This window comes from Miscanthus floridulus, chromosome 17 (genome assembly GCF_019320115.1).
Source record: "Miscanthus floridulus cultivar M001 chromosome 17, ASM1932011v1, whole genome shotgun sequence".
In the NCBI taxonomy this organism is placed as follows: Eukaryota; Viridiplantae; Streptophyta; class Magnoliopsida; order Poales; family Poaceae; genus Miscanthus; species Miscanthus floridulus.
This window is the reverse complement of record NC_089596.1, coordinates 68,578,611-68,599,009: the sequence shown is the minus strand read 5'-3', so window position 1 is coordinate 68,599,009 and position 20,399 is coordinate 68,578,611. Positions and strand designations below refer to the sequence as shown.

The following is a 20,399-nucleotide window of genomic DNA, read 5'->3' as shown; positions in this document are numbered from 1 at the left end:
ATTGATGGGTTAACAAAGTTTCCGCGCTGTCTCTATGACACTAAAAGTAAAGTTGATGTAAAACAACTAAAGTGATCTTTGGTTCACCTCCGACAATGTTAAACAAATAGAACATATACTGAGAGACAGCGGGAGGAGAATCAACGATTGTGTTCTTTGTTTGGTTGGGCATCTCATGTTACTAGATGCGAGCGCAATCAGCTATGGTTGGCTGTATCGTTGCTGGTTCGTGAAGAAGTACTGCTGGTTGGTTTGTGTGAGAGAAAAATACTATTCTAGCTAGAAATTTACGATCATTTACGACAAGCCATAGCCAAACGAACATACCGCTAGATTCAACGGGAGCTCGCTGAAGGCTCCGATCTATTCTCCCGGTATCCGTTTGTATCGTGCATCAAATCAAACAAATAAAAAGTAACGCAATCTAATAACACTGTGACGAGATCACACCAAAAAAATCAAACAACCAAGCAGCTCCTTAGAGATGTTAGCTGTGTTGCTGAGAATACTCTTGCAGTAGAACCAGAGTCGGCTTGAATTGCAAATGAAATGAGCGAAATAAACTCAAGTGGTTCAAAACTCGAATCGAGTTTCGCTCGGGACGACTCCACGAGATCTCTCGTGCTCCGCCCGCCGACAGCTGCCAATAGGATCACTTCTTCTGCATGGCAAAAACAGGTCGGAACTCTTTGAAATTTGAACGTGCTACAGACCCACACCCACCCGTATCCGAACTCAAAATCGGCATCACTACGAAGGCATTCCCCAACCCAACTACGAATTCCGAAATCGGCCAACCAACCAGCAACCAAGCTGCCGTGTGCCCGTGTAGAAGCAACCTCGGGTCCCCTCGAATCAATCGATCACACGCGCCCCGCTCCATTCGGCCATTCCCAGCCTTCCAGAGCCCGCCGACGCGGGGGATGCCACCGGCGGTAGGGCCCGCATCGCCGCGCCAAAACCCTAGCGGGGCTGAGCTCCCCGCCGCCGCCGCCGCCGCCGCGGCTTCCATGGCGAACCTGGGCCTAGGGCTTGGCCTCGCGCCACCGGGCCCCGAGCCCTCCGCCGGAGCGCCGCCGTCTTCACGCCGCGCTCCGCGCTTGGCCAAGCGGCGCCACGCGCCCGCCTCCTCCCGCTCCCGCGCGCCGCAGGCCTCAGCCGGAACATGGAACCCGTTTGGTGGTGGCGGCGGCGGCGGTACGGATGGACAGACCGGAGGCTTTGTGTTTGGTGCTGCTTCGGCAGTGAGCCAGCAGCCTTCGGAGCCAGCAGTGGCGGTAGCTTCACCCACTGAGGCGCCCTTCGTGTTTGGGAGCGTGAGGGAGAGCCTGCCTCGGTTTGACGAGGGACTGTCTGCTTCATCAAAGCTCCCTGATAAGATGGAGAAGCTGAACCTGTGGACGTCGGGTGAGGCTGGCAATGGTCTTGGTCAGGGAAGGGATCGAAAGGATGGAAGTTCGGCATTTGGTGTTGATATATCTGGTTTGTTTTCTAATAACAAGGAAACTAATGTGCTCCAGGAGAAGCTTACACAGTTGAATTTAGGCCACAGAGACCCCTTGCAAAGTGAGAAGAGGGATAGTGCTAATGGTGAGCCACAAGCATTTGTATTTGGAGGTAATGGAGCTGGGAGTTTTGCTGACTGTAAGAACACACCTGGCCCTGGTGCACATTCAGATGATCCTAGTTCAGTTCATGGCACTGATGCAAAAGCTATGGCTGGGAAGTCGATGCAGTTCGATATAGGCAGTCAAGCACCTTCCAGGGGTGGGGTGATTGATCGTACTAATGGAGCACCAGAAGCTTTCACGTTTCGAAGTACCACAGTAAGTGGTCATGTGGATAATATAAACAATGTCAACTCTGGTGCCAATACCAGTTCGTCCACTGTTGCTAAAGGTTTGGGTGATGTAGATGTGCTTCCAGAAAAGATAACACGATTGAGTATAGGAAGTGACATGCCCTTGCATGAGATGAAAAGTGGTTATCAACCCAAAGTGTTTACATTTGGAAGTCGAGGAGTCGCAGGCGCTGTTTTTGGGAAGGAAACCGGCAGCACATCAGATAGGAGCAGTGAATTCTTCTCTGCAAATAGCAATACTTCTAGTTCAAGCAGTGATTTTTTCTCTACAGCAAATAGCAACGCTTCTAATTCAGCTAATGACACTTACTGTTTGCCTCCAGAGAAGACATCAGATTTGAATGCAGGAGACAGAGTCATGTCGCGGAGCTTGGAAAGTGATAATTCTAATTGTCCACCGCAGACCTTTTTATTTGAAAGAAATGAAACCCGAAGCTCAGTTTCGCACTCTGCAAGCATAGCCATGGATGACGGTGGCAATTTTGTCAATGATGAAAATACTGACACCTGTAGTTCAGCTCGTGGTACAGTGGAGTGTGCAGGTGCTCTCCCAGAGAAGATGACAAAGTTAAATATAGGATGCGGAGTTCCATATCATAGCAGGAAAGATGAAACTGCTACTGAACCACCAAAAGTATTTGTATTTGGATGTAATGTTTCTAGCTTTTCTTCTGCCCAGACTGCAAGTAAATCGAATGATCCCACAACCCCTGAATTTTGTTTTCAAAGCAAAGCAGAGGCAACTTCAGGATATGGGGCTGTTCCCCAAACCAAAGTTCAGGAGTCATACCCATTTACAAATTTGAATAATTCATGTAGTTCCTCTACTTTTGAGAATGCAGTTCCTGCTTTCAGTTTTGGGACAATGAATGCAGAAACAGAAACTGCTCCAGATGATCATTTTTCTGTCAAACAGGATTTGCCTGGGTATTCCGGAGAGACCTTATTTGGTTTAGACAGTATAAAATCTGCATACAAGGACCAAAAGGAAGCACGTAAAGGCAAAATGAAAAATAAAAGGCCAACTAGGCTAAAGCAACATGCTCAGCTCCATCAGGTTGTTTCTAAGGAAGCCTGTACCAATGGAGAAGCATCAGATTTAGCAGGTGACTATTCACTAATGGATTGTTCGCCGTATCCTGCAGAAGCTGAACATGTGCCAACAGAGGGATATGTGGCTTCTGATCAGCCTGTTCACATAGGTGATAGTGTTATCTCGAACTTGAACACCAGCTGTGCTGAAGATGATGTAGTTTTTGCAACTGAGCACTTGGTTATTGATGCAGACCTACCGATGTTTGGAGATCAAGGTAGAGGACCGAAACTAGATGCATCTGAGAGCAATTTTGGTAGCAGCTTTTCTAGTTTTGAAGGAGATCGAAGTAATGCATCACAACATTCTTTCACTAATATTGGGCAAGACTGTGATGAGAATTCCTACAGAACTCTCCATGATTTTGGTGAGGCTGCTGCTTTTCAATCAAGCTCATCAAATTTCAGTGGGCTGAACTTTAGATTCGGTGTGTCATCCTCTCCACAAATCTCTGCAGCAGCACAAAGACGTAACACAAGAAGGAAGTTAAGAAGAAAGGGCAGTCTGGCATCGAAACCTTCTACTATCGGCTCTTTTGAACAGCCAAAATCTTCACAAGATACTAAGGGCATGCGGTTTTTCGGTGAAACAAGTAAAAATGAAGACTCAGTGAACAAGCAATCATCAAGAGATTCTTCTACTTCTGTGGCCTTGGAGACTTGTGAAACCTGGCGTACTAGGTTTGTGTGAACATGTTTAATGCTATCTTAGTATCTCATTTTTCATGACTTGTATATAATTTTGTATTAACTCATGTGATTACGCACAATTTCATATAACATAGCCTGTTGTTTCATTTGTTCCAGTGGAAATAAAGCCTATGCAAATGGGCACTTTGCTACTGCAGAGGATTATTATACCCGTGGAATAAACTCTGTTACCCACTATGGCGTTTCTGGACATTGTTCCCGTGCATTGATGCTGTGTTACAGCAACCGTGCAGCTACAAGAATGTCACTTGGCATGATGCAGGAGGCGCTTCAGGATTGTTTGACTGCTACATCAATTGACCCCACGTTTCTTAAAGCTAAAGTTAGAGCTGCCAAGTAAGACTTTTTTTTATCCTCAATTCAACCTTTTCTTCTATTTGTTAAATATTTTTTTTATTCTTTTAAACATGTAAGTATGGTGAGTTCAGTGACTGCAAGCATAGTACATCTAAGAACATTCTGTTATGTTCCCACTGGTGGAGTGTACTGCTTTTATATGTAACACGCCATGATAGCTTATCAATGTTTTCAACCATATGCTTAGTTGCGAAATCATAGGTACATGTTTCAGCAACATTGTGCTTTTGATATTTCAGCTTGAATATAACCATGTTATATTTGAAATGGACTAAAATGTATTCTACTGGGAATATGTTTACTTCACTTGTGTTATATTTGAGGACTTGGCAGAGATTATTGACTCTGCAGCTTCAGTTGCACATATTTTCTCTTTCTTTATTGTTTTATTTCATCCTTAAATGTCTATTAGGTTGAATTTTTTATCGTCTTTAATTGCAGTTGCCAGCTTGCATTGGGCGATCTTGAAGATGCATCAAGGAGTTACATGTCCTGTTTGAACAGTAACACTGGGAGCTCTGACCTTAAAATATTCGCTGAGGCTTCTGATGGTTTGGAAAGGGTCAAGGTATCTTGTCTTTTTTTTGCTAGGGCTGACCTTAAATGCATCTGTTCACTATATCTAACTTTTACATTCCATATTTTGTACATATTTAAATTGATATTTCTATGTTCTAAAATTAATAAATTATAGTATGTATGTATCTGTTTCTGGATATAAACACATTGCCTATTTATTTAGTTCCCAAGATTATTCACTATTTTTGAAAAATACTAATGCTCCACAGAACCACATGTGTAAGCTTTTGCCTTCCTTGGTGTATAAGGACTGGTTAGCAGAACACTTGGTGCTATCTGAAGAAGATGGTCGAGATTAGCTCGGAACTATAATTTGGCACAATCAAGCATGGAAAACTCTGAATTAGGTTATGAAAAGAATGACTAAAAATTTAAACTGGTGTGCTCAACAATGTGTACTCTTTATTAGTAATGATGCAAGGAGACCAAGTTTATCTTTGTCTTTAACACCTTCAGGTACTATTGTGATGTAGGTTAATTATTCCTCAATTGGTTATTGACTATCTATTGATTCGCAATATAACATTTTGAGTTGCCAAAAGTGATGATATCCCTTTGCATCTGATCATCAGAATTCAGAATGCAACTTTGATGGAAGTACTGACCTGTTTGGGTGAAATACATGTATTGATTTGATTCTTTCATGGCACTTTCTATACCCCTCGACATAGAAAGGATCAGTTCTCAGTTGACCAACCTTTTACGTCATAATAATTGATGGCAACACACACTTTTGCATTGTTAATTCTTGTGTTATCTTTCTTGTTTGCACACCTCTCCTGTATGCAGCTCAGTTTGATATCTGTTTCCTCATGCCAAGACTAATATGATAAGTTTAAATCAGGAAAAGTAGGTATACTGATGGTTCTGTAACCTGAAGTTATTTTAATATAACTATCTTTGTACTTGTAAAAAAAAAATTGACCTGCGGGGGAAAGACCACCCCCACGGGCACTAGAAGCTTCTCGTGCATAGGCCGAGAAACACCCCGATGGCCGGCTGCCCTCGACATGCCACCTTGTGCCTCTGAGTGCTCAGCACGCATGCCTGTGGCCATGTGCATCTCGCTGAAAGCGACTCAGGAGGTTACTTGTATTACTTAGGGCCATAACCGACGAGGGGTGTTTTTTTAACCCATGCATGTTTGAATTCACTCCCACAAGGACACCTAGGACCTGGGGTTATACTTGATCAGGCTAACCCGTCAGGTAGCAGGCTCATTCGCTATCTTTGTACCTGTAGTTGCCTTGTATGGGCATACTAGAAAGCTATTACTTCTGTAACAGGCTCCACAGTGCTCATTGCAGTTGGACAAATTAAATATTTTGCATTACGCTTTAGCAACGGAATTCACTCTACAATCCACAAAATCCAAGAATACCATTCTACAGACTAAGACATGTGTTATGGATCTATGTGGGTCGTTTTGCAGCCATCTTGGCTGCAGTAGCGTGTGTGTGTGAGTTGTGTTTTGGGTGTCTTGTAAGTGTTGGGTACTTTTACCCTCTTTCTTCTTAATACAATGAGACGCAGATCTCCTGCGTTTTTCGAGAAAAAAAAAGACATGTGTTATCATGTAGCCTTGAATTCTCAATAGTGTCTAACAAAATCATTTGGGTTTTGTTATTCATTTGTTTTAAGATGCTGTGCAATGCGTAAAGCTGACTTAGGAGCATGATTGAGATTGAATTTTTCAGCATAATCAAATTATCTTTGTATGCATGGTTGCATTTGTTGTAAATTATTCAGAAACATGATAAAAATACTTGTTTGTGTGACCACGTTAGTGCAGTGGCACTTTGATTTCCCATTATACTTTGCATTCAATTTGACCTGGATGTTTTTAGAAACAGCCTAATGTGATTCCCATAATTTCTATACATTATTTTTCAAACTAGAAACTTTTGCTGTGATCTATGGGCTCAGCAAAGCTGCCCATTTTTTCCACTAGACAACTTATGGAGTTATCCTGTACCTTGCCTAGATTTATTTCTCTTGGTTTGGAGGTATGTATATCTAGTATAAACCAATATTTAGGTGCAATCAAGCGGATTGGTTTGATTCAGGCACGAAATGCACACAGATTCTTCTTTAAAAGTAACTTTCAAGTTCCATATTTTAGATTTAGTTTGTGCTAGCATTATTTGAATTTTCACCAGCATTTTATTTCTAAAGGGTGGTACAGATGCAAAGTTTTCCATGGAGCATGGGCCCAAATTAAAATTGTTTCCTGATTTTGTTCCACTGGCTTCCATGATTGCACCTAGCTATTAGTTTGTGCTTTAACACTTCATATAATCTATTCTTGGTTATATTTAGATATGTGTTCTGTTTCTTTATTATTTCCTTAGTCTCTCTATTTCATTTAAGGTTGATTTTTCTCCACAAATGAGGTTTATCATTCTACCACACTCATGTGCTTTTATTACTTCTGCAGAGAGTGACCGATTGGGTATCCCAGTGCAAGGAACTTCTTGAGAAAAGAACATCTCCTGAAGCAACAAAAGCCTTAGAATTGATCTCCAACGCATTGCACATATGTCCACATTCGGACAGCCTCAAGGAGATGAAAGCAGAGGCATTGCTGATGGTTTGTATTTTTCTCTTTTGGCTCATTCCATGAATTATTAAGAGCGCGTGTACTTCAATGAATTACAAGAGCGTCTATACTAACTAATGTTCAGGGAATGTCCTTTTTTTGTCATAATATTTATTTCTTGCTGCTAATGTCATCGCTGCACTGAACAGCTACGAAGATATGAAGAAGTGATTCAACTATGTCAGGAGTCTGTAAATCCGACTGAAAGAAGTTCAGTTTTATTCGAAGACAATGGAGAACCAAAGAATTCCAGAGTCTCTGAACATACACAGTTCTCTGGAAGGTATTGGCGGCCCTACCTCATTTGCAAGTCTTATTTCCTTTCAGGCAAGCTTGATGAGGCTCTTGAATTGTTAAAGAAACATGAGCAAGTCACACCTGTCAAAGAAAGGTAAATTTGTCATGTTTTTTGAATTTCCTTTGTTTTGGCAGTTCATGCTGGTCTAGTGAATTGTGATGTATGACTTCTGAATGGTGCAACTCACAGTGACGTGAGCACATATCAAGAAAAATTCTCATCATTATCAGCGACTATAAGAGAACTACTTTCCCTTAAGGTATGATTTAAAATCTCTCTTGTTGCATCTTTGGTCCTCTTACTGAGTAGCAGTGGCAGAAATTTGGTGATGTGTTTTTATCATATCTAATACTTCCCATTTTATGTAATTATATGCTATTATTTGCTCTCCTTTTGATGTCCATGTGTATTCCAACATTTATCTTCTCATGGAGATTAAGAATTAGCATGTGGTAGATCTAAAAATACCCTAGCATATGACATCTCTTTGTGGGACATGTTGCATAAGTTTCTAGTGATGATATGAGCCAGTGATGTGCTTGTTTGTGTACTCTTTTTAATGTGATGATGTGCAGCTCTCCCACAAATTCGAGGAAAGAAATAGTTTCCAAATGATTGTTCTCTTTAAATGTACTATAATGTCCCAAGTTACCTTGACTGTTTAGTTTGGCTCTAAAAATGGAAACATGCCGAGCTTTCATGCTGCTTTTCTTCTTTTGAGCATAGGATGTACTGGTGCTAGAAAGTGCACGCTGCTTAATAAAAACAGAAAAATTGATATAGCTAAATATCCATCTATTCTTAATGTTTAGTACAAAATCACAGAATAAGCCTGAAATTAGATGAGCTTGAAAATTGAGATTTGCTACTCCGTCTAGTTGCATTCAGGATTTCCTCCTCCTTTTTTGCTGACATGTGACTACATGATTCGCAAATCCATGATGCATGGTTAGCAAACCCTAATGGTTTAATCTTCGCAGCAGCAAAATATCAATTCCCCTTTTGATTTTCATTTATATGGATGACAGAACTAGCATCACTTATCTGTTGTTACCTTCTAATCATTAGGCTGCTGGAAATGAATCATTTCAAGCTGGTAGATATTCAGATGCTGTCAAACAGTATTCAGCAGCTTTGGCATGCAATAGTGAATCACGCCCATTTTCAGCTGTATGTTTTTGCAATCGCGCAGCTGCGTATCAAGCACTTGGTCAAGTTACTGATGCAATAGCAGATTGTTCACTTGCCATGGTTCTTGATACAAATTATCCCAAGGTATACTGCTGCAGCTCTTTATTTTGTATAATAAGCATTTCATTTTGAAATGATCCATTTCCCAACGCCGAGAGACATGCAAACTGTTTTAACTTTTATGCCTTGCATGGTTATTTTCAGACCTTATGTCATGTACCTATTTCAGGCAATTTCAAGACGAGCCACCTTATACGAGATGATAAGGGATTATGGCCAAGCTGCTAATGATGTAAGGAAGCTAATCTCTCTTCTTGAAAAGAAAGTCAATGTGTCTGGAATATCACCAAAAACTTTCAACAAGCACAAAGATCTCAAGCAAGCACATGCGAGGCTTTCATCCATAGAGGATGAAGCAAAAAACGATACCCCCCTGAATTTGTATTTAATCTTGTAAGTTTTCCAAATTGGTTTTACCTTTTTGTTCCTTCTGTATGATTTTCTTGCCTCAGTTTGTGCCTGGTTAACCTGAATGTTTGTATTCCTTGAAAGCAGTTACTGCTTATCCCTGCATTTAATTTTCACCTTTCGTTATAAATTTTACTGACCCAGACAATACAAATAGCATAGCTTATTATATGGATACTAGTATAAAATACACTTAGTAGCTCTTTAAGGAACTACGCTCTTCCATATGTGTGTTGCAATAACATTGGTTTCACAATAAATGTAATGAATAAAAAGGGCGTACCCAGTGCAGAGAGCTCCCGCTCTGTGCGGGGTCTAGGGAAGGGTGTTAGTGGCAAGCCTTACCCTCGCCCGTGCAATGCGAGGAGACTGCGACTCGAAAAATATCATTATTTGGAACTGTGTAGAGTGCTTTAAATACATATTCTGAGATAACAACATAGAATATCTTGAGTTTGCAGCAATTGCGACTCTTACTTTTCAGTATAAGAGTGGTGTTTTTTTTTTTCCGCAAACAACGCAAGAGAATTTCATTAAGAAGAGATAGAAGTTCAGAGAGACAAGAGTCTACTCCTACAACAAGGGAGAGAAACCCCCAAACCCACACTCACACCTCACTACACTAAAACACCACTCCTATCTCTGTGCCTAGCTGAAGAAGCATCTGCTTTAGAGCAGAGGCTCCCGCCATGCACCAAAGAACACCCTCATTAGTTACAGCTTGAAGCACCAACTGGACACCTGGAATAGCTCCTTCAAACACACAAGCATTGCGACGCTTCCAAATTTCCCAAGCGACCAAGATAATTAAATAATTCAGCCCTTTCCTCATCTTTTTATCAAACCCCTTGATTGCTTGGCACCACCATTTGGAAAAACGAGTCATCAGTCCGAGGAGCAGGAGGCCTAGCCTATTGAGGACCAGACTCCAGACCTATCTAATGAACACACAGGAAACCAGGATATGTTGAATTGACTCCTCTTGATCATAGAAGGGGCAAGCCGACGGGGGAGGTAAACCGCGTTTCGCCAGACGGTCTGTTATCCAACACTGGTTGTTGATGGCTAGCCAAATGAAAAATTTACATTTTAGAGGAATCCAACTCTTCCAAATTCTTTGCCAGGGAGAAAATTTGATGATTCCCAGAAAAAGGCAGCATATGCTGATTTGCTGGAGTAGGAACTGGATTGTGTGAACTTCCAGCGACTGCAGAATCAGCCCATCCACCAAGTCCCAAACCTACAACCAGGACTTGAACTGATAGAACATCTCTTATGTCTGCAACCCAACCACGATTGACAAGGGCCTGTGCAACTGTCCTAGTCTTTACTACCCTCTTTGGAACCGAATTATACAGGTTGGGTGCAATCTCAGCCAGGGTCCTTCCTTGTAGCCAACGATCTTTCCAGAACTTTATAGATTCTCCGCTGCCCAAAATATAATCAACAGCTACGTCAAAAAGGGCTCTGGCAATTTGCGGCACTTGAATAGGTAATCCTACCCAAGGTCGTGAATGATCAGTTTTTTATGCCCACAACCATCTAATTCGTAGAGCCTAGCTCAAAGACTCAAGGTTATGAATGCCCAGGCCACCATACTGCAATGGACATTGGACTTTCTTCCAAGAAACAAGACAATTACCACCGTTGGCCTGCTCCTGACTTTTCCACAGAAACCCTCTTGGGCTATTGTCAATTGCTTTAATCACCCATTTTGGCAAGTCTAAAGCAATCAAGTGAGTGGTGCTAGCATAATAGGGTTCTACTAATAAAGTTGCTTAGTGATGGGGAAACATTGGTAATTGCATTTTTTTTAGATGCAGTGGTAATTGCACTAGTTGCTTAGAACTTCATTTAGTATCTCAGAAATGTTTGAGAGAATTATTGTGTTGTGAGATAGTCAGGCCATAATACAGTGAAAAATATTATTTCATTTATATTCCACTCTTAACTTCTGATGAATTATCCTGACATGAGGCAGATTCTATTTTGCTGGTATTATGTGGAGATAAACTTAATTACTAATTATACTTTTCTGTATCAGGGGAGTGGAGCCATCCTGCTCTTCAGAAGATATTAAGAAGGCATACCGGAAAGCTGCATTGAGACATCACCCAGACAAGGTCCTTACTGCTTTTGACGATTATTATTTATTGATTCTATACATTAAACCTTGCTTTTAACAATGCTGTGACCTGCAGGCTGCTCAATTATTAGTAAGGAATGAGAATGCTGAAGATGGATTTTGGAGGGATATTGTCAAGGAAGTCTATGCAGATGCGGATCATCTGTTCAAAACAATTGGGGAGGCATATAATGTTCTTTCAGACCCGGGCAAGGTAATCATAACCGACTACCAGTAAGATTTGCATAGTCTTGAATTAATTATATACACGGTTGGAGAATATTGAGAGTTTGGGAAAATAACTTAAGTCCATTTTATCAAGTCACAATTGTTGTGTAAACATTCTGCTGGAAATGATAGGAGTAAAGGATAAATCAGTCGACCCTTGCGGGATCTCTCATTGCTACTGGGGACATAGACTAGCAATAGCAAAAAAAGTGTAGAATACATAGAGGGAGCAACGGTTCTTTTGATTTTAAGAACTTTGTGTACTTGAATCCATGACCCTAGTTACCACAAATTGTGCTTTACAGCTCCACTATCACTAGGTTTTCCTGTCTACAAAAGATTTATCATCCATGGTTATTGGAGACTTTACTTTTGTTACTTATATCACGTATTGATGACAATTCAAACTTATTATAGTCTCAATATCAGTCTTATGCTGTTTGCTTTGTTTTCATCGCTTCCTAGATAAATGAATTTTGTTTCGAACCCTGTCCTGTTTGGATTTTGCAGCGTCAAGAGTACAACTTTGAAGAGGATCTAAGAAATGCTAGGAGGAGAGTATCTAGTTCAAGGAGCATGCATAGGTCACCTGAACAGAACTACAGCAACAGAGGCTTTAATCCACGCCAGTGGCAGTCAAGCAGAGCATCACGTTCACGTTGGTACAGCAATTCAGACGATTATTACTGGTAAAGAAGCCACTACATATGGATTGGTCATGTGGTGAGAAACAACTTTTGCATCTGTTGCATGTGGAGCAAAGGCCTCCTTGCACCAAAGATGAGAGGCACCTGCCTTCCTGGGGTTTTTAGGTGCCGGTGCTAACGCACCAGCCTCAGCAGTCGCAGCTTTCCTGTCTGTTTGCTGTGTTTCTTTTCCAGAGGATGGAAATATTAGGATTGATCAACTGGGGATCTGGGATGATTGCTTGACACTGGTAGTGTTGTGACTTGACTAGCACATCAAATATGCGGGATTAGGAAGTGTGTATATCAAATTATCTTTTGTTGGCCTGGTGATTTCTGAACACTGACTGCTTGGGAGTGGCCGGCATGATGGTATCCGCTCTGAAGTCTGAACACTGAGAACAACATCGAAGGTGAAACATGGATAAAGATGTCGGTTTCTCCAATATCTACAGGCACTCTTTTGCTGAATGCATGGCTACTGTTTGGCACGGGCAGTTTACAGCAGATCAGCTGAAAGAAAAGAGACATGCTCTTCTGTTTGGCGCGTGCAGTTTTGTTCTGTTGTTTCCCTTTTATCCAAATGATGTAGCGCTGGAAACAGAGTGGGTACATATTGTAACTGGCTAACTGCCCAATGTTGAAATCTCGAATTATTATTTATTTATTCTTTGTTACTAGACTTGCTAGCCCAGTGTTTGGAGTATTTTAAGGAGATCAAGGTTCCTTCATATAAAAAAGAGGCTCGAGTTGTGGTGACATAGGCTAAGTGCAGGTTCTGTCATGTTGCTTGTGATGAACTATTTGGAACGACTTAAACCCTTAGGGCTCGTTCGGTTGTCTAGGATCTATGCCCTGGAACTATTCTCAGCCGGAATGATTGACTAATTTGTATAATAATCAGAAATGATATACAACCAATTGTTTTTTGTGATATGTGGATCTGTGATCTTGTGATTTGTGATTGTCTGGAGGTAGAAGGATGCTGGAGGTAGGAGGAGGTCAGAGGCTGTTGGATCTTAATTTTATGGTGCAAAAAAATTTCATGTGTTGAAACTGTATAAAACACATGGTTGTTGGGTAGACACCGTTAGGCTGCTGCATGTGTTCTTTTTCACGGGAACGGGAGCCGGGCAGGGGAGCCCTCCTAATTATTTTTCATTCATAAAAGGGATATATACATATTCGAAGGCCTTAGGCCCAAACAAAAGAAGAGAGGAGACCAGTTAAGAGAATGTCTCTAGCCAAATTAATAGAAGTCCCTTTATTTTAGGCTTAGCCTTGATACAAACCAAGGTAAGCCCCACTTTCTATCGAGTGAGAGAGAGGTGACCATTGTCGAAGATGACACTGTTGCGATGTTTCCAAATGATAGCAGGGCAAGTTCCAAACATGTATAGAGAGGTGAGAGGCCCAGCACGATAGGCTAAAATGGCATTCAAAGAAAAGATGCATGAGACTGCAGCTGTTGAGTTGCACAGAACACAATTGTGTAGTCATCCAGGAGTTTATTTTTGTCTTGAGAAAACTTCTGGTATTTAGTCTGTCTCTTAAAAGGAATCAGAAGAACTTGTGTTTGCCGAGGACACTAACTCCAAATCCACTTGAAGAGAGGTGAAGCCGGCAATGTACCTATTAGTTGAAGGTCTTTTAGAGTTCAAGGAGCCAGATCCCAAGGTCTACCTTGGAGAATAGTTTGAATCCTAGTCAATTGATCAGAGCTTGTGAGGACACTGGCAGAAAGAAGTTTCTATTCAGAGGGTTGTCCAAAAAAGTAGAGGAAATCTCTCCCCTCAGGCAGCCCGGGAATTGGAAGAACTAGAGGCAATAACACAGGAGGTCACACTCAATGATGAACATGATGAAAGGTCCAGCTTCTTCGAAGATGATAGTCACCGTCTGCGTACGGGGCTAATCTATAAGTCATCAACCCGGAGCAGCTCAACCTGCCCATTTTTTCACTTTGTCTGGAAGAATTTTGCTCCTCCCAGGGTTAAGGTGTTTGGATGTATGTTAACTAAACAGCGGATTCAGTGTAAAGCATCTCCAAGAGATTGTCTAAAATTAGTTGCCAAATTCCATATTTTAGCTATTCTGTAAAATAGAAAACTCCTCAAAAGAAGAGGACTCTACAACAGCCTAGCTGTTTCTCATCTTCTATATTGAAAAGTACGACGTCATCTGCCCAAATCCCAACCGGGCAAACTACCGTGATGGTGCCTGAAACACAGGTAGTAGCATCTTCATCGTGCTCACATTAGAAGCAGCTCCTTTACAGAGTTCTTATCGATGACATTGCAAAGTACAGATCATTGACATGGCTCAGTACAAAACTGTATATTCCAGCACAATATAAATGAACTTTGTCAAGTCTGATCACTGCAATTTCCAGAGCTAGCTGCTGATCTCTTTGATTTGTTCTACTGGAGTAGTAGCCTAGTACTCTATTAAAAGAACAACATTGCTGCTAGTCTGCTACTACTAGAGCCGTGCAGGTGCAGCGCGGTGGCCAGCAGAACCAGCAGCATACGAGTTTGCTACAAGGCGCCAGAGTTCGGTGGCCTCCACAGAGCCCCTGGTGCGGGTGCGGCTGATCTGATGACTAGTTAAGCTGTGCCTGTTCCCATCGTCACCCGCGCGCCGCCATGACCGCCTCCTCCTGCAGCTCGGCCGGTGTGGGGCACTGGGGCGGCACGGGGACAGGGAGGATAATGGCGAACGCAGGCACGTAGCTACGTGCGTATCCATGACAATGTTGACGAGCACCGGCACCTAGAGGGAAGCGACAATGCCGTAGAGCACGATGGTGGTTGTGGACGGGAAGGGTCGAAGCCAGACAAAGCAGTGTACCGGCGGGTTGTCGGGAGAATAGAGCCACGCGAAGCGCTCTCTCGCGGAAAGGACTCCCCGCACCCAGGAGATCGCGCGGGAGGAGCGATGGCGAGCGTCGTAGGTTTGCTTTATTTACCTAGCAGAATTCATGGGATAGCCGGCTGGGTATTTTAGAAAGCCAGATATAATATCTATTGGAGTCTATTTTATACCATAAATTATCTAAACTGGATTCAAAATCAAAAATAGCATCTCTGTTGGAGTTGCTCTAAGACGGTTCTTATACGCAAGAACGTGCTCCAGGATGCCCACTGTGACATCTGTGGGCAGGAGGACGAAACTGCTGATCATATCATCTCCGGCTGTCGCTTTGCCAAAGAATTCTGGGAGAGATTAGGACGGAAATATGGAATGCTGAGCCCATTGTAGAAGTGCAGAGGCAGGGAAACAAGAGCTCCGCTGGATGTCCCAACTAAAGCGCAATCAACCCTCATCTTGCTCTACTGTTGGGAACTTTGGAAACATCGACATGATGTGGTGTTCCGAGGGATGAATCAAGACCACTACCGCCTATTTGCTGCCTGGCGGCAGAGTCCCAAGCACTGGCAATGCCATTTGCCCAGGAATAGCGCTCCTCTTCGTCTATTCTGGTGTAATTTGACAACTGTAATGTAATCCCTAACTCTCTCCCTCTCTTGAAATCCGGTGAACTCATTGTTTGCCAACTCCCCCCCCCCCCCCCCCCCCCCCCCCCCCCCCCCCCCCCCCCTTTGACCTTAAAAAAAGATGAGAGGAGAAGTCGGGCTGCCAAGTAATGTGAGTCCCATTTATAGATACAACACCTAAACACTGAAAGCATTTTAACAGATGATGTCACATCTTCATATAGAAACATGGTGATTCTATACATTAGAGATGCCCTAAGCAAGCCATGAGGAGGGAGCCCAGCAGACCGCGACGTCGATTCACGCACCTTAGATAGCGTCACTGAGCTTTCCTTTGGATGTGATTTGTGAGGGGAGCTTGCTTTGGACTACCGAAACGACTATACTGTGGAGAAAACGAGAATTCTCATAGATGATACGAAAAGCAATGTACTAAAAGCAGGAAAGTAGCAGTTATGAGAAAGTGAGAAAGCAAAGAGAGGCACGTTTGTGAACAAAGCAGAACCAAAGACTTCTGCCTACAGCCAAACAAAACTTTCAACTATATTCAATTCCAAACTAAATCACAATAGAAGTTATGGCAACTCAGGCTAGACCAAAACAGCAAGCGGAAGGTCTCCAAAAGTCCTACATTAGCACCAAACCATCCCCCAAGGGAGGGTATAACGGAGTGTGGGAAAATCCAGTTGCCAACGCTCCCGGCTGTGGGTTCTTCATAATTAGCATAACATCCTAGTACAAAGATCACCACTAGTTATGCCAGGGTCTCCTTTTTTTGAGTTGGTTACTGAGATCTTCTTGTTGAGCAATGTTTTCCTAGCAATCTCTGCTTATTAGGGTGGCCTCTAGCAGGTCGGGAGGGTACTCAAAATCTTGCTCATACGCCTCGCAAGATTAAACATCTGCGAAAGTCGTCTCGAAGCTCTGACTCTTGAGAGAAAGTCTTGCCTTTGGCGAGAGGACTCCTTCTAAGTTCTAACTACAGCTTGAAGGGGAAAAGCCACTAATATACTGGTGGAAGTCTTTTTCCCATGGCAGTATAGCATGATTGTGACGACGCTAGGCCGCTCATCATTCTTTAGAGTCTCCTTAGATTTTTCGACATCCAGATCATTGTCAATGGCATTGGGCCGTTCATAAACTTCTTCGGATACCCAATCTCTATCAGTTCTTCTATCGGCTTTGGGCCGATCGTCGTCATATGGCGTTTTAGGATGACATCCACTAATGAGATCTGGCGTTTCAGTAAGGGAGGCACAGGATCATTGAAGGGCTCCTCGACTCTAAAGAAAGTTTCTTAGGACAGAGTTTAGCCTGGAATGTCGTCGTCCTTGCAAAACTTTCTAAACTCTTCCCATATTTCCTTGGCTTGGTTAAAGGGCTCAAATCAATTGGGTTGGTCAAGGAATTAGCCCTCCCCCTGATAAAATATGCGAAAGACTTTTTTATCCGGATAACGAGTAACGGATTGTTGTTTGTTATATTAGACCTATTTTGTTTGGATTTGGAATGGACGCCTGCGGAGGAGAAAAGGAGAAGCAGCTCCGTGGGCTGGCCGGCCTTCTGTTTCGAAGAATGGAATCTTAGTTAGGACTTAGGAGAACAAGACGGGGGACAAAGCCTTCCAACATAAGTTATTAGAACCTTTTTAGAAATGACTATCAACAGCAAAGCGTGGCTTCTCGCCCCTGGACACTAGGGTGGTCTACGATCGATCATCCTTATGGAAACAAATCTGCCTTCACAGCGATCTGCCCTATTGCAGGAGCTTCAGTGTGTCTCTTAGTTTCTTTTATGGATGGTTAGCTCACTCACCGACTGACCTTTTTAGCCGATCTTCCCCTGGTGTCTTTGCGTTATCAGTGTCTAGGCCGGCGAGACAACTTGCGGCTAAGGTCCATTCGTCGCATGTGAGGCGCTTGCGGGTAATTGTATCTACTTTGTGAAAGACAAAACGTTTCACTTTCTTTTATGATCAAGTTAGTGTGTTTTTTCTACACACACTAGTGAAGCACGCTCACGTAAAACACACGAACTGAACTAGCAAGATTTAGGGTTTGGTATTTCAGACGGCGCAGACTCAAAAGGAAACTTCAAAGCAGGAAAGGCTTAATCTCCAGTAGTACACTTAGCTTTTTGGCCTTATTTCAACTTGAACATGAATTTTCAGCACATTTTGACGGTATTATATTAACATAAGCATTGAACACTGACGGCTAGCCCATACATGCAAACCAAACACAACAAATCAAACCAAACAAAGACACTTAGCATAGGAGTAGATCTCCATCAAACTAAGAGCTAAGACAAAGAACACCAGACATGAAAACAAATGTCTCGACACTTAAACCTTAGAAACTCAAACGAGTAGACAAACTCTTCTATTCTAGTCTCCCAGGCGACCGATTGCTCCATGAACAATGAGCGCTTGCTACTCCGCCCGCAGCGCTTGCTGCCTCTCCTCCCTCTATGCGCTCTCTGGTAGCGTGAATGCGCGCTTCTTTCCTTGCAGGATCTGTTGTTCTAACACTTATCAAAAGGAAGTTTAGCACTCTATGTATCAAAATCAATTTCATTTTGCAGTTGCCCCATTTCGGCTGCAATTGTAGAAAGCCTGTTTGTAGCATCGATAGCCATACGTGCTAGTACTCAATTTCTTTGTGATGATGTGTAGACACTCCTCGAGCCTCCATTTATAGAGTGGTAGAGTAATATCGCCATGCAGTACGAATTGCATGGCTGCATGCAGCCTTTATGAAAAAACAAACTTTGCAGAGCCGTTTCACCTAGGGCCGGTTTCAGACGGCGAAATTTTTTGCAAAATGACACTGTAGCGCTTTTCGTTGTTATTTGGCAATTAGTGTCCAATCATAGTCTAATTATGCTTAAAAGATTCGTCTTGTGAATTTTGTCTAAACTATGTAATTAGTTTTATTTTTTATTTATATTTAATGCTTCATACATGCGTTTAAAGATTCGATGTGACGAAGAATCTTGAAAAATTTGGCATTTTGGAAGGGAAAACTGGACCCTAATCGATTCCGCAATGAATTCGGCGGATCATCCACGTCACGAATTGGATAGCAGGCACAATTCTTACTAGTTCTCCGCACTACTTTTTTTGCCGTTGAAGACTATCATGCCTGTTTAATGAAAAACTGGCAGGCTCTGGCTACCCTACTACATCTGTACGTGTTTGCTATCAATTAGTTGAAAGACCTTTTCTCGTGTGCCCTCCTCGGCAGGTCTAGAAATAGAAAAGAAAAAGATTCTTTTTTTTCTTCGATTTGCGCATCTTTCGCTCATCTGGTTTACCGAAAGGAGTAGGAATGTGATTCCAATGAGTTTCTTAATGCTTTGAAACAGTAAGAGATGTCTTGTTTTCCATAGTAGTCAGTCTTATCATTTTCTATCCGCGCTATCTATGCAATCCACAACCCAAAGGTGCTATACCGAAAGATGCCACACAACAGACTTCTATCTCTCTTTTACTGTCTGTTTATAGCAAGGTATGTAGAAATACTTATATGAATAAACTGAGGAGGAATATGAAAATGCAAAGCATATCACAAGGACCGGCTGAGCGTTGTCTTCATAAGAATACTACCTTGTATAACTTGGTAGGGGTTGCATTAAAAAATCCAATAATATAGGCAACAGGGGCACAACTGCTGATACTAGATTCTATTGCTTTGACTGGCTGAACACAGTTTAGTTCCATGCACTACCGGAATCGCAAGCTTTGCCGAGTGCCAAGAACTTTACCGAGTTTTTTTATATCGGGCACTCGGCAAAGGATGTCTTTGCCGAGTGCCCAAACTTCAACACTCGACAAAGACACGACCCTCGGCAAAGCTACTCTTTGCCGAGTGCTCAGGCTTGACACTCGGCAAAGACGTCTCTTTGCCGAGTGCCAACAGGTAACACTCGGCAAAGACGTCCTCTTTGCCGAGTGTCAACGTCTGACACTCGGCAAATTTTAGCCCACCGTTAATCCAGCCTGCCGCCGTCAGCTCTTTGCCGAGTGTACAAATGCAACACTCGACAAAGAGGCTCTTTGCCGAGTGTCAATAATAGACACTCGGCAAAGTATAATTTTTTTTTGGCTCCTACACTTCAAAATTTTTCACCTCTCCACACACCACATGTGGTACTCCATGCTTAAGTTTGGTGTATTTTTGAATTTATTTGCTATATTTAACTAATTAATTGCATTTCAAGCAATTTTTTGAATTAAGTTAAATTTGAACTGCAAGTGATTCAAATATTTGGAAAAAATGAGTATAAAATTGATATTCATGTTATTCAACCCAGTTTGAGGCCTTACCTATAAGATTATAAGGGTTTTCGAATATCTTATTTCGGAAACACGACCCCGAGCGTGTGGTTGAATGGTTTTTAAATTCTATAAAAACGAAAAGAAGTCCGAAAATCATGAAATTTGATAAGATGTCATGATATCTTATGTGGAGGCTGTGGTAAAAATTTGAGAAGGTGTCGCATAAGTTGTCACGTACATTGCTTACAAACCGAAACATCTCCGAAGAAGTTTCATGATCGTTGAGTATGATCTGGTAAGATTTGGAGTGAAAGTAATGGTCGAGTTGTGGTTTGACTCCGAAACTTTTTGTATAGCCAATAGACATCAAAGATCATGTCGTGTTAAATTTTAGTGATTTTTTGGATCCATTTGATAATTATTAATTT

At 42.2% G+C, this 20,399-nt stretch overlaps 1 protein-coding gene across 3 annotated transcripts; it reads left to right on the top strand.

The window, feature by feature from the left end:
- The first annotated feature begins 714 nt into the window (after positions 1-714).
- On the top strand, positions 715-12,880 carry LOC136516647 (uncharacterized). Of its 3 annotated transcripts, none has more exons than XM_066510095.1 (12): positions 715-3,063; positions 3,148-3,634; positions 3,761-4,000; positions 4,463-4,589; positions 7,038-7,190; positions 7,349-7,590; positions 7,687-7,756; positions 8,566-8,772; positions 8,918-9,141; positions 11,201-11,279; positions 11,358-11,495; positions 12,020-12,880. In XM_066510095.1, the coding sequence occupies exons 1-12, from the start codon at positions 924-926 to the stop codon at positions 12,200-12,202; spliced, it is 4,290 nt and encodes a 1,429-aa protein (XP_066366192.1). In that variant the 5' UTR covers positions 715-923; the 3' UTR covers positions 12,203-12,880. The 3 variants fall into 3 exon arrangements, with proteins under 3 accessions (XP_066366192.1, XP_066366193.1, XP_066366191.1); XM_066510096.1 differs by having other exon boundaries at positions 715-3,321; positions 3,412-3,634; XM_066510094.1 differs by having other exon boundaries at positions 715-3,634.
- The last annotated feature ends 7,519 nt before the right edge of the window (positions 12,881-20,399 follow it).

Coding starts and splice junctions, on each gene's coding strand:
- LOC136516647 (XM_066510094.1), top strand. CDS start 924: ATGCCACCGGCGGTAGGGCCCGCATCGCCGCGCCAAAACCCTAGCGGG. Junction 7,591..7,686: donor GTCACACCTGTCAAAGAAAG/GTAAATTTGTCA, acceptor TGCAACTCACAG/TGACGTGAGCACATATCAAG. Junction 11,280..11,357: donor TGAGACATCACCCAGACAAG/GTCCTTACTGCT, acceptor TGTGACCTGCAG/GCTGCTCAATTATTAGTAAG.